We start from the raw sequence: 12,283 nt of genomic DNA on the forward strand, positions 1-12,283 counted from the left end.
GGAATGGTGTGAAAATGAATGGGAGCCTGCCTGGGGGTCAGTGTGTGTGAGAATGAATGTGTGCATGCCTGGGGGATGGGGAGGAAGTGGTGTGAAAATGAATGGGAGCCTGCCTGAGGATCAGTGTGTGTGTGTGAGAATGACTGGGAGCTTGCCTGGGTGTGTGTGTGTGTTTGTGTGAGAATGATTGGAAGCTTGCCTGGGTGTGTGTGTTTGTGTGTATGTGAGGGAGCCAGTGAGTGTGAGAGCATGAGTGTGTATGAGAAAATCCAAGGGAGTAAGAGTTTGTGTGTGGAGGCGGAGAGAGCTTCTTAGAGCCTGAGAGTGTGTCAGTGTCAGTGAGAGCGAGAGGTTTTGGTGGATATAAGAGCATGAATGTGTATGTATGTGACAGTGTATGTGTGAGAGAGAATGGACATGTGAGTATGTGTGAGAGAGAGAGGATAACTTCCTAATCCTTGACAATATCAGGGTGACTGGAAATCAAGAGCTCCCACAGAAGGGGACAGCAGGGGCTTTTTAAAATCCTTATTAGTTTTAATTATTGAATATTATTTGATGTCTGCTCTTTTTGAAATATTTTATTGGTGTTATATACAAATTTTTGAAAATTTCCCTGAGTTAAATTACTGGAGGTTCTATTCATCAGCAGTTTTGAAATATATATTTTTAGTATGATTTTTCTATTGTGATGTTTTATAGCTCTTGATTTTAGTGTTTGATGTTTTATGAGGAATGATGGTATTTTCTTTTTTCCATTGCTGCATTACATACAGTCTAACTTGTTGTGATTTCCAGTTCAGTTTGTCTGTGCATTTCTGTGTATATTTTATGGTCCCTTTATTCTGTATTTGGTGACTCACCAAATTGTATGTGTAATTCCATGGGCCAGTATGGAGAAAAATCCCCCGAGCCATTATTTTCCCACAATCCGCTCCTGAGTATCGGGCTCATGGAATTAAAGAACGAATAACTAAAGCCATAGCAATCGCTTTGTCTTTTCAGTACCAGATTTGGCTGGATCACTGTCATTGGTCAAAAGATCGTTATATAGAGGTTGTGGTGCCATAGTACATATGTAATGGGACTGATGGGTAGATAAACATAGAACTAAAAAAAACACAATAGTAAGCTGTGTGTACTTCTAGCCACATCTGAGGAGAGCTATTTTACTTGGTAAATACCTTGCTCCACTACAGAACTTCAACTATTCAGTTGCTTTATGTATCTCATTAGATGGAATATAAATAGATTGCATTATGTTTCATGACACTTTATTTTAAAAGCTTATATACCGCATAACCTCTTCATACAATAAAATCAGTTTAAAACAATTCACATACATTATTAAATACAACCAGCCAATAAAATCAATAGCAGCAATAACACAATTAAAATCTAACAAATATAAATAAAAACATTAATAAAACAAACGAAAACATAAAAAATACCAAAAACATAAATAACCAAAAAGAATAACAATAAACATTAAACAAAGCCTGCTAAACTAATCCCCACCACTCACCCTGACCCTTAAAAAGGTACAATTAAATATTACAAAATACAATCTGCCTCTTCAGCTGCATCTTTATCCCATAAACAGCACATTACTCATTAGAAGGAAACAAATGAGACTTGACCATTTTCTGAAATTTCAAATAGTTACACTCATTCCTTATCATCAGAGGCAGACTATTCCAAATCTGTAGACAAATGGCTCATTCAGAGCCTCAGCTAAATCGAAATCTAAACCTATGTGATTCTTGTTACTGCACATAACAATTTAACTGATAAATAGTGCAGGCCATCTGGACGTAGACAACAAAAAATTAGCACTATCAATTTAAATTCCACCATCTCAACTAGAAGCCAGTGCAATGAGGCTTGCAGTGGCAAAACCCTATCTCTCCTCATTTTCCCACATACTAGCCTCGCCGCACTGTTCTGAATCGATTGCAGTTTCCTCACCAAATACCCTGGCAGGTTCACTAGTAAACTGTTACAATTATTACTCCTCGGGGAATTCTGCGCACAAAAACTTAAAATTATGCAAAATTCTGCAAACTTTTATATTGGTCAAAATCTCACAATTTATATGACAGTCTGCAAGTAATTACATTTTAAATTAATACAGAAAAAATGTATTACTTAAAGATGCAGAATTTTAAATATTTTGAGCAGAATTTCCCTAGAAATTCACTGTAAGACTGTCCCACTCACTCTCCCTACTCTTACATGCTAATCCCCTTAATGTTAAAGAAATTAAGGAATATCATTAAGGAATATCATCGTAAATGGATGAAGCCATCTAAAGTATATTCTGATTTTGTGTGGCCACAAACTGGCTCATTACAATCTTCTGTGCTGTTAAATTTGCTTAAATATATTAGAGATTCAAAGAAAGGGAAATCTTTAGATAAGCATTTGCAAGTATTTGATTTATGGTATAGGCAGAGAGACTCTGTTAGCAAAGAAACTGAATGGGATAAGAAACCTCCACCATATGCCCCGGAGAATTCCCTGTTCCCTGACACTAGTTATTCAGGATTGTACCCAGTTTTATCAGAGGTTACTAATAATTTAGGGCATTTTCCATTATATACTATACCTAAAGAATTTTGCCCTCTCAGGCCCTAACTCCTCCACCTGCCAGTATCTCTCCCCTCCACCTCTAGGCTCAAACCCCTTCCCCTCTATTGCCAGTCCCAGAGTTTGACCCCAATCTCAGTACAGCCCCTCACACAGGCTCCCTCTGTCCCTCCCTCCTCACACACATGCTCCCTCTCTCTAGTACACATACACACACCCTCATACAGGCTCCTTCACCCTCTCTGGCACACACACATCCCCTCATACAGGGTCTTGCATACACACCCACTCAAGCTCCCTTTCTCTCTCACACATACATCCTCACACAGGCTACCTATGTCTCTCTCTCATGCACCCCTTCACACAGGCTCTGTCTCACACATACACAATCCCTTCACACAGGCTAGCACACTCACATACACACGATCCCTTTTTCATACACACCAGCTCCCAATCTCTCACACACATACACGCTCCTTCACAACCTCCTCATACTGGCTCCCTCTCTCTGGCACCCACACTCAAGCAACAGCCCTACTCTCTCTCATACCCTCCTGCTCTCTCACCCCCCTGCTCTCTCTCACCCTCCCCTCTCTCACACCCCTCTCCCTGTTCTCACCCTCCCCTCCCCCATACCCCCTCCCCTCACACCCCTCTCCCTCTCCTCTCACACACACACACACACACACACACACACATTCTCTCTCACCGGGGCCTTTATCTTCGCCACGAGCAGAGCACACTCCATTTGCGGCACACGGAGGCCTTCCATTTTCACCGCGAATGGTGCGCCCGGGCCTTCGTCTTTGCGCGCTCCGTTCGCAGCATGCCGGGTTCTCCTCTGCTGTTTTCTGCGCAGAATTTGGTAATTCTGAGCAGGGTAGGAATTTTGCGCTCCGCAGTAGTGCAGAATTTCCCCAGGTCTAAATAATCCAAGGACCCTAAAACCAGGGTCAGTACCAATCTTATTCTTCATTGCTCCATCATCTAAATAAGGCCCCAACTGACGAATCCTCTTCATTTGCAAGTAAACTTCCCTACACGTTTGGTTTACAAACATTTCCATAGGGAGAGCTACATCTAATACCATTCCAAGACCTTTTTGCCTGAACCACAGTATTCCCCAGGAAACGTATCCAATTTAAGCTGTATAACAGGGGAAGGATTAACAAAAAACATGATCCACACCTAATATCTCTGCTTCTAAATTATTCAAAACCAGCTTGACTCCCCAAGAACCAGCTAGACATATTATCCAAACACTTCTGCAACCGGCCAGAAGAGTGGTTTCTCTACTTTATCCCAGTAGAGAGTCTATTTCTTTGGGAACCGCAAATCTAGAGTACCGGAAGGTCTTGGAGAATAAGCTCCTCTCCTCCCCCCTCAACAGGCAAGGACTCACAAACTACTTTTATTTAATAGAACAGCTGGTGTTACATTATCATTATTTTTTTTTTTTTTGTAGGTTAGTAAAATTCTATGCATTCAAGTTTGGGAGCGTGGTCAAATTTGAATACTAAGATCCCAGGAATTAATTTTCAAAATAATATATGCATATAAAATGTCGTTTTACACACACACACATATATATATATAGGTCTTTTGAAAATTGTCCTCAGGGGTTGTATTGCATAAAAGTATTATGCTTGGAAGGAAAAATCATTTACGCACATGGAGTAATTTTCAAAAGGAACTCAAACATGATGTTGCAGACCTGTTTCTGTTGATTTGCAACACATATCATTTTAAACACCCATAGTACCAGAAGATTAGAAAGTGGCCAATTGACGCCAGTTTTTTAAAAGGGCTCCAGGGGTGATCTAGGAAACTACACACCAGTGAGCCTGATGGATTGCTGTGCAAAATGGTTTAAGCTATTCTTAAAAACAAAATTATTGCCCATAGGAAATAGATATGGTTTAATGGAAGAGAGTCAACATAAATTTTGCAAAAGGATGTCTTGCCTTACCAATTCACTAGATTTATTTTCTTCCGAATGGAAAAAGGTGCCCCAGACCATCTGTTTTGGGACCTCTGCTTTTTAGCATATTCATAAATGATTTGGAGAAAGGAGCAATGAGTGAGGTGACCAGATTTGCAGCTGACACAACATTGTTTTGAGTCATTAAAACAGCAGCAGATTGTGAAAAACCGTAGAAGGACCTTGTGAGACTAGAAGATGGGCTTCTAAGTGGCAGATGCAATTTAATGTGGACAAGCACAAAGTAATATGCACATAGGGAAAAATAATCCCAACTATAGGTGCACGATGCTGGGTTTTATGTTAGGAGTCACCACCCAGGAAAAGAACCTCTGAGTTCTTGTGGACATTGGACAATAGTTTGAAATCTTCGGCTCACTGTGGGGTAGATTTTCAAAGGGGTACACGCGTAAGATACGCGCGTACCCCCCGAAAACCTACCCCAAACCCCCCCTGCGCGCGCCGAGCCTATTTTGCATAGGCTCGGCGGCGCGCACAAGCCCCAGTACGCGTGTAAGTCCCGGGGCTTTGCAAAGGGGGCATGTCGGGTGGGCGGCACGAATTCTGGGGCGGGGCAGGAGGCGTGTCTGGGCGTGGCACCGGCCCGGGGGCGTAGTCGGGGCCTCCGGACCAGCCCCCGGGTCGGGTGATGGCGCGCCAGCAGCCCGCTGGCACACGCAGATTTACGCCTGCTTTCGGCAGGCGTAAATCTGCCAACAAAGGTAGGGGGGGTTAGATAGGGCCGGGGGGGTCGGTTAGGTAGGGGAAGGTGGGGGGACACGGAAGGAAAGTTCCCTCCGAGGCCGCTCCAATTTTGGAGTGGCTTCGGAGGGAACGGAGGCAGGCTGCGCGGCTCGGCGCACGCAGGCTGCCGATTTTGCGCAGCCTTGCGCGCGCCGACCCCGGATTTTATAAGATACGCGCGTATCTTATAAAATGTGGTGTACTTTTGTTCTCACCAGTGGCACGAACAAAAGTACGCGCGCGCGTATGTTTTGAAGATCTACCTCATTGTGTCGGTACTCATAAAGACAAATAGAATGTTAGGAATTATGTGGAAAGGTATGGAGAATAAAATAGAGAACAGCAAAATGCCTTTGTGTAGATCCATGGTTCGACTGCATCTTAAGTATTGCATGCAGTTCTCGTCTGACAAAAATGATAAAAGGGATGGAAAAGCTCCCTTGTGGAAAGAGGCTAAATAGATTAGAGTTCTTTAGGTAGAAAAGAAATGACCTGAGAGAGGATATGATTGAGATTTATAAAATGATGAGTGGGGTAGAACAGGTAAATAGGGAACGGTTATTTAGACTAGGACTAGGGGGACATTCCATTAAAACATTTTAATGGCGTCTGTTTGAAGATCAGAGGCACGGCCAGAAAAGGCGCTCTGAATAATCAAGCAGTATGGAGAGAACCCGTTATACAGCGATGCAGATTAACACCCCCTGAGGAAGGACGGTTTGTTTGAAACATGTACATGTAGGGATTATTAACAACTATCCAGGATTTGTAGTAGGGTTCATACGTTACACTTAAAGGTGTGGAAAAAGTAAAAAAAAAATATATATATATTATTGAAGAGCGGATTCATCGGTTTTGAAAAAATTCGGGACTTTAGCATATTAAGAAAATCCAAAAAAATATATACGGAGGTGGTTGGAAGTCAATGATTATGCATACATTACAGTGCTGGGGCACTATTCTAATATATGAAACCTCCAACCTACCCCTCCCCCCACAACATTTTTTTTCTCAACAAATTTGCTAAAGAGTTTTTTTCAAATGTAAAAGTATACTAGAGCCAGAGTTTGCTGATTAGATTAAAATATAAATATTTCATGAAATTGTGTCTAAAGCAAATTTTGATTTAATATCACAGTGACAGGACATTAAAGTTCTATTAGATTGATTGTACATATAGATCACTGTTAGTGGTGGAGTTAACTTCTGAGTTAGCCAGCTAAATGCTTTTGAATATGGACCTCAGAATAATTATAAATTTATGGTATCTTGGGGCAGGGATGCTGGAGTAAAGCTCAAGTTAGAACAGTGTCTTCTGTCTCTGAGTACCATGAAATGGCACAATGATTCATCTGTCTTACTCCTAGATATCCTTTGTTTTCTTTCTATATTTAATCTTTTAAAAGTATTTTCACTTATTTGGAATAAAAGATGCACATTTTGGTTTTCTTATGGCTCTGTCCCTGATTTTTAAACTCTCCCGAGCCTGTGCTTCGGCTGTCTGAGCTGTGCTCCTGCTTTCCATGTATCAGTGTGGGGTTAGGATATCTCTCAGCAAAATACCATCCCGTTGTAGGGGTGTACTCATATTCATTTTTGCTTTGCCTTTAGTTTTATTTATCTGAAACGAAAAATACAACATGAATATTTTTGGGCCTCCTGCCAAAAAAAATATATCCTAGCACCTCAGAAGTTACAAAATGTGAGGTCCCTGGGCCTGCCTCCCCGCCCCTCCCCTCCCCCCAGGTGCCTCTCAGCCCATTCATTGATCCCCAGGGGCTCCTTCCTCACCGGGTTAGTGTTTCAAAATGGTGCCATCCCCGTCATTTTCAAACACCAACTTAGTGGGGCAGGACTGAAGACCAATGAAAGAGGTGACAGGGCGTCCAGGAGAGGGTGGGAGACAGGTTTGCAATTCTTATGTTTTTGCCGAGAGGGAAGGTACAGTGGTAGGCCGAGGCCCATGGCTGGCTTAGCAAGGAAAATAAGATGAAACGCAAACAGAATTTTGTTTATTTTTTTCTTTTGAAACTTCCCATTTTGTTTGGAAAACAGTTTCCTGTTTAGTTTTGTTGTGATACGTCGTATCAAGGAGCATCGGACATTGAAACATAAAGGGAAACCTCCAAGCTAAGTATTGACAATTTGGCGGCGAGTGAGATGTTAGATGTCATTTGTTAGACACAATATAAGTTCACATAGAAATGAATAAATTAGACACAGTATAAACAAACATTTTATTGTCGGAGATACCATTACAACAACAAAAAAAAAAATAGGGTGGAGGTGGTGAGTGTATGATTATAACAACGAGTACTGCGAGGTAACACGGAAGGTTCCCGTTTAAATATTATGGGGCAGATTTTCAAAGCCTTTCCACATCCGCTGGGCCTGGGGATTGCGCGCTTGCACTTGGCTGACAGGTGTAACTTCCACAACAAAGGTATGGGGTTTTTTTTTCGGGCTGGGGGGCGGGACAGGTAGGGGAAGGAAAGTTCCCTCCGAGGTCGCTCCGATATCGGAACGTCCTCGGAGGGAACGGGGAAAGCCAGCTGGTCTCCCTGAGGGCTCGGCGCACGCAAGGTGCACTAGTGTGCACCCTCTTGCGCACGCTGACCCCTGATTTTATAACATGCGTGCGGCTGCGCGCGCATGTTATAACATCGGGCATACATTTGTGCACGCCAGGTAGCGCGCACCTTTTAAAATCTGCCCCATATGAAACCACCACAATCCATCAAAAAAATGTTTTTTGTAATATAAATGTCTTTTGAAAAATCAGGGGTGATCACAGCAATATTATTTGAGACACAATTAAGATATACTGGGTGTGTATGATTTTGAGTCGGATGTTGAACCCAGGATAGTGATCTTTAGTATATAAGTTTTGTTTCAAATGGAAGCACATTTCAACTCCATTTGCTAAAAAAACTGGAAGTAGTTAGGCGAAGTTTACAAAAACTGTAAGCATTTAATTATTTCTAAAATGAGAAAATAATAATTTTGACTGATGTTTTAACTGCTGTGATAACCTCCAAAAAAAAAAACAACAACAAAATGCAATTCATGTTTGCATAAACCTGTCACAAAACTCACTATATCATTAATGTCAATTAACCCATGTTGCTGATAACTCTAGATTAGGATTTAAGATTCTCAGATGAGAGGCAGATGAAATACAACATGTTAAAAAAACAAAACAAAACAGAATACAGGTGGAAAGTTGAAAAATGAACTGATTTGTATTCTTTCTTAAATGCACAGCTGATGCTGTCCACAGTCACAGCTCCGTGCTGCTGGACGGCGCCTTCGCTAGCTCCCCCACGTCTCCGGACGCTTCAGCATCTCCCAAGGCGCCGCCGGTGCAATCGCACAGGAAGGTGAGGAGATCGAGCCTCATAAGCATAAACAGTGAGATCTCGGGGTCGCTGGAAAGCTTGTCATCGGCAAACATCGCCAACAGTAAGACTTGCTTTCTTCTAAACTGTCTTGGTTCTTGTGATGCCTACAGTGCCAAGGGCTTGTGTAAGCCAACATGCGTTAAGCGTGCGTCTTTCTTAAGGGCTTGGCTACTGGTTTCAGCTATAGCTTTTTGGCTTGTTGGTTCTCAAAAAAATTTAAAAAAGAAGAGTTGGATATTATGGATGAAATATTTGATTCTGTTATTGTCCTCAGTATATGAAAAGCACAATACTCTTGTATATGACAGATTGGGGAGGATGAAACTTATTACAGTAGAGAGCTGTTGTGTTTTGTAACCACAAGATTCACCCAGGCCTCAGTACAAAAGTGCATGCTAGAAGTGTTACGTTTCCCTTCTCTCGCTTCTTCCCGCCCCCCCCCCCCCCCCCCCAACAACTTCCACAGGCTGGCAGGAGCTCCAGGAGCAGCAATGCAGACTCCCACCAGTCCTGCCGTTCCCCCTCTAAAAGCGCCATAAGATAGGGAGCAGGGGCGGCAGTGACGCAGGCGCCGTACGAGCGGTGTGCACGGCCGCACACGTGCGCCTCGACCTTCACGCCGGTGCGCGCGGACAAATGGATACCCCCCTCCCCCGACAGGCGCACTCGCCCTGGTGAGGCCTGCTGCTGAAGGGAGGGTGCACTCCTTCTTTCCCCGTCTTCATCCATCGCTTTCCCATTTCTTCCTCTTTCTCACGCCCCTCACAGCTGATTCACTGTCTCCCCCCGGTTAGTCTCTTTTCCCTGCTCACTACTCATTCCCTATCTGGTCTGTCTCCCCCCACTCACCTCTTAGTTTTTCCCCCTCTCTTTTCTGCCCAGCCACTTCCTTTTTTTTCCCCTTGCTCCTCGTTTCTTTCTCTTGTCTTGTCCTGTATCTCACTTTTTCCCCCCTTCCCTTTACCATAGCCCGACTCCCTGCCGTCTCCTGCGATACTCGGTTTTACTAAATTTGAGCAGCACGTGTCTTCCTTTCCCATCGTGCCAGGAGGTTGCCCGCCTTTCGGAAACCTATCGCTGCCCTTGCTGTATGGCTGAAGCCAAGCAGAATTCAGCTGTGTGGGCGCAGGATGGGCAGAGGATAGTTGGTGAAGTTAAGCAAGGCTGCCTTCCTGCTAACTCAGGGGAAGCAGTGGGGGGGTGGACTGGGCCAGTGACAAATGCATACTTCAGAACCTACACCCGGGGGCCCATTACATTTATTTAACAATGTCCTCCCTGCTTTTTAGTCTCCAGAAATGGTTCACAAATTCAGGCCGAGCGAAACATTTTACCTAGTTGGGCACCTCAGTTGATAGCTAGTGCGACCATTCAGCGTAGGCAGCTGGGAGTGCGAGACCATAGGGCGCTATGTTTCAATAAGGGGAGGTGTCCAGGGAGGTGGTAGTGAAGATGGGGAGAGAAGGGTGGATCCTTTCCGCCAAAGGGGGTGGAATGGGTTTGGAGACGGTTTACAGGACGACTCCATGAACTATGGGGAGGAGTTTAGTCTTGGAGTTTTGAACCCGGCCCTCAGGCAGTCAGAGCTGGTTCTGGAGATAATTCTTTGTTTTCTTTTCTTTGATCGGCTGGGGTGAGCAAAGGGAGCTCACTCTGGTAAGCGCTAAGGGAGCAGCTGGGAAGATTAGGACCCCTGTTCCAATGGGGAGGCCATGAGCCTGGGGAAGCCTGCTGCCAGAGTTTTGTGTGAAGAGACCTGAAGAGAAACAGATGTTTGAATGGGAACCTGAGAAGGAACATTTTCCTTTGAAGGGCAAAATAAGGGATGAGTAACTGCTTTTGAAACATTTGAACTGAAAAGATGAGATTTTATTTTTGAAAATGTGGACTGTTTGCTGATTTATTTTTTTTCTTGCTCTGCTGATGGGCTTTAAAAATCGTATTCTTTAATAAATTCTTTTTCTTGTTTGGAATATCAAAGTTTTGTGTGAACTAAGTTTTTGGTTTTTTGGTTTTTTTGGATCCTTTGGACCCCAAATGTAACCCTGGCTCCCCAAGCACAAATCCGTGCATTTTTCCAGAGGCTGAACGAGTTGGCTAGTGCTCAGCAGCTCCTGAAGGTGACCCTCACTGAAAAGGCATGGGGGTTACAGTAGTTACCACAAGGACAATCATTATGGTCTTCTTTTTCCATTGTGATTTTTACCCAGTTCCAGAGGAGAGATTAGTGTTTAAATCTTCTGAAAGTGCCATCTACTTAACCAAATTATATAAAATAAAATAGGATTAAAAAAGAAGGGGGAGGCAAGAGAGCTCAATAGAGAAGGAAAGAGTTTAAGAATCTCGCTTGTAGAGTATCAGATTCGGGTCTACATGGGCAACAAACACATCTGGCTTTAGAGAATAACCAAAATATGTAAACTAGAGCCATTTTATAGGCAGATACATCTCATGAATATTTATTGTGAATAGTCTAGGAACCAGACCTCTTTTCGACCCTGGGGGACCAGGCTCTGACACCCCCGCCACGACTCACCCAGCAACATTTGTTAACATACTCAATAGCTGCTTTTCCCTTCCCCAAGAAAAGGCATTCCTTGTATCTAAAGGGTAGGGGGGGGAAAAAGCATGGCAGCTTACATCATGATACCCACTCCAAACTAATTCAGAGCAAGGTGTAAAATTCTCTTTTACAGGCCTCAAATTCCTAAGAAGCCTGGAGCTAGAAACATGAAGTCAATGAGAACTTTCCGTTTCTCCTTTTAGTGATGGAGGCCCATAGCCCCTTATGACCAGGGCTGGGATTTATAGCTTTTAAGTGCTCGTAGGTATAGCTGGGTAGGGGGCGAGGGGAGGTCCTCCTCCAAGAACGTGGGAGCAGAGGGCCCTCCACGGATACAGAAGTGGTGACTGGGGGGTGGAAGGGTTTTCTTCCTAATATGTGCCACACTGAAAGGCGCGTCTGCCTCTGTCCCAGGGGCACTGCTCAGCCTGAATGGCAGCGCCCCTGTCAAACCCACGGAGGTGGAGTGGGCCGGCAGCAGTTGGAGTTTGTGGTGCTCTGAATGTTGCCGCCTGGCCCAGCCTCTTCACCCTTAAAGGGGGGGCAGGTCTGATGGGGCAGGCCGAGCGGTGCTTATGAGAAGGGGCTGCCTACTTTGCCTAGTGGGAAATTTGGGCCTACTTATATTACAAGGAACTACCTGATGGCCTTAACCTGTGTTATGGCAATTGGTTTGGTATACCAGCTGTTTGCTAAGATTTGGCAATAAGAGGTTACCGTGTAATTAAAATATTCAAAGTGAGTTTTTCCCAAGAAAGCGGGGTCACTGCAAATCATGTTCAAAACACTTTAACCTGGCTTGTCTGCTCTTTCTGATGATTTGCAAAGAAAAAGCACTGATCTCGAAGGGGGCATGATGCTGGGAAAACATGCATGCGTTCTTCATTTAAAAAGAAAAAAAAATGCCTGGAGACTGATTTACAAAGTGTCATTCTGGAAAAAGCTGCAGACAGCCTACCACAGAAAAGCTGGCAGGTTTCTAGATAAGGGATAAGATGAAATGTA

At 43.7% G+C, this 12,283-nt stretch overlaps 1 protein-coding gene across 4 annotated transcripts in view; it reads left to right on the top strand.

The window, feature by feature from the left end:
• PITPNM3 (PITPNM family member 3) overlaps positions 1-12,283 on the top strand; it is a 628,273-nt gene that overhangs the window by 542,046 nt on the left and 73,944 nt on the right. For 3 of the 4 annotated variants that reach the window (XM_029612400.1, XM_029612398.1, XM_029612399.1), the window contains one exon: positions 8,579-8,776. The exons of the other annotated variant lie outside the window; for it this stretch is intronic. In XM_029612400.1, coding sequence (XP_029468260.1) covers positions 8,579-8,776 — 198 coding nt within the window. The remainder of the gene's footprint in view (positions 1-8,578; positions 8,777-12,283) is intronic. 4 annotated transcript variants of the gene reach the window in all.

This window comes from Rhinatrema bivittatum, chromosome 8 (genome assembly GCF_901001135.1).
Source record: "Rhinatrema bivittatum chromosome 8, aRhiBiv1.1, whole genome shotgun sequence".
In the NCBI taxonomy this organism is placed as follows: Eukaryota; Metazoa; Chordata; class Amphibia; order Gymnophiona; family Rhinatrematidae; genus Rhinatrema; species Rhinatrema bivittatum.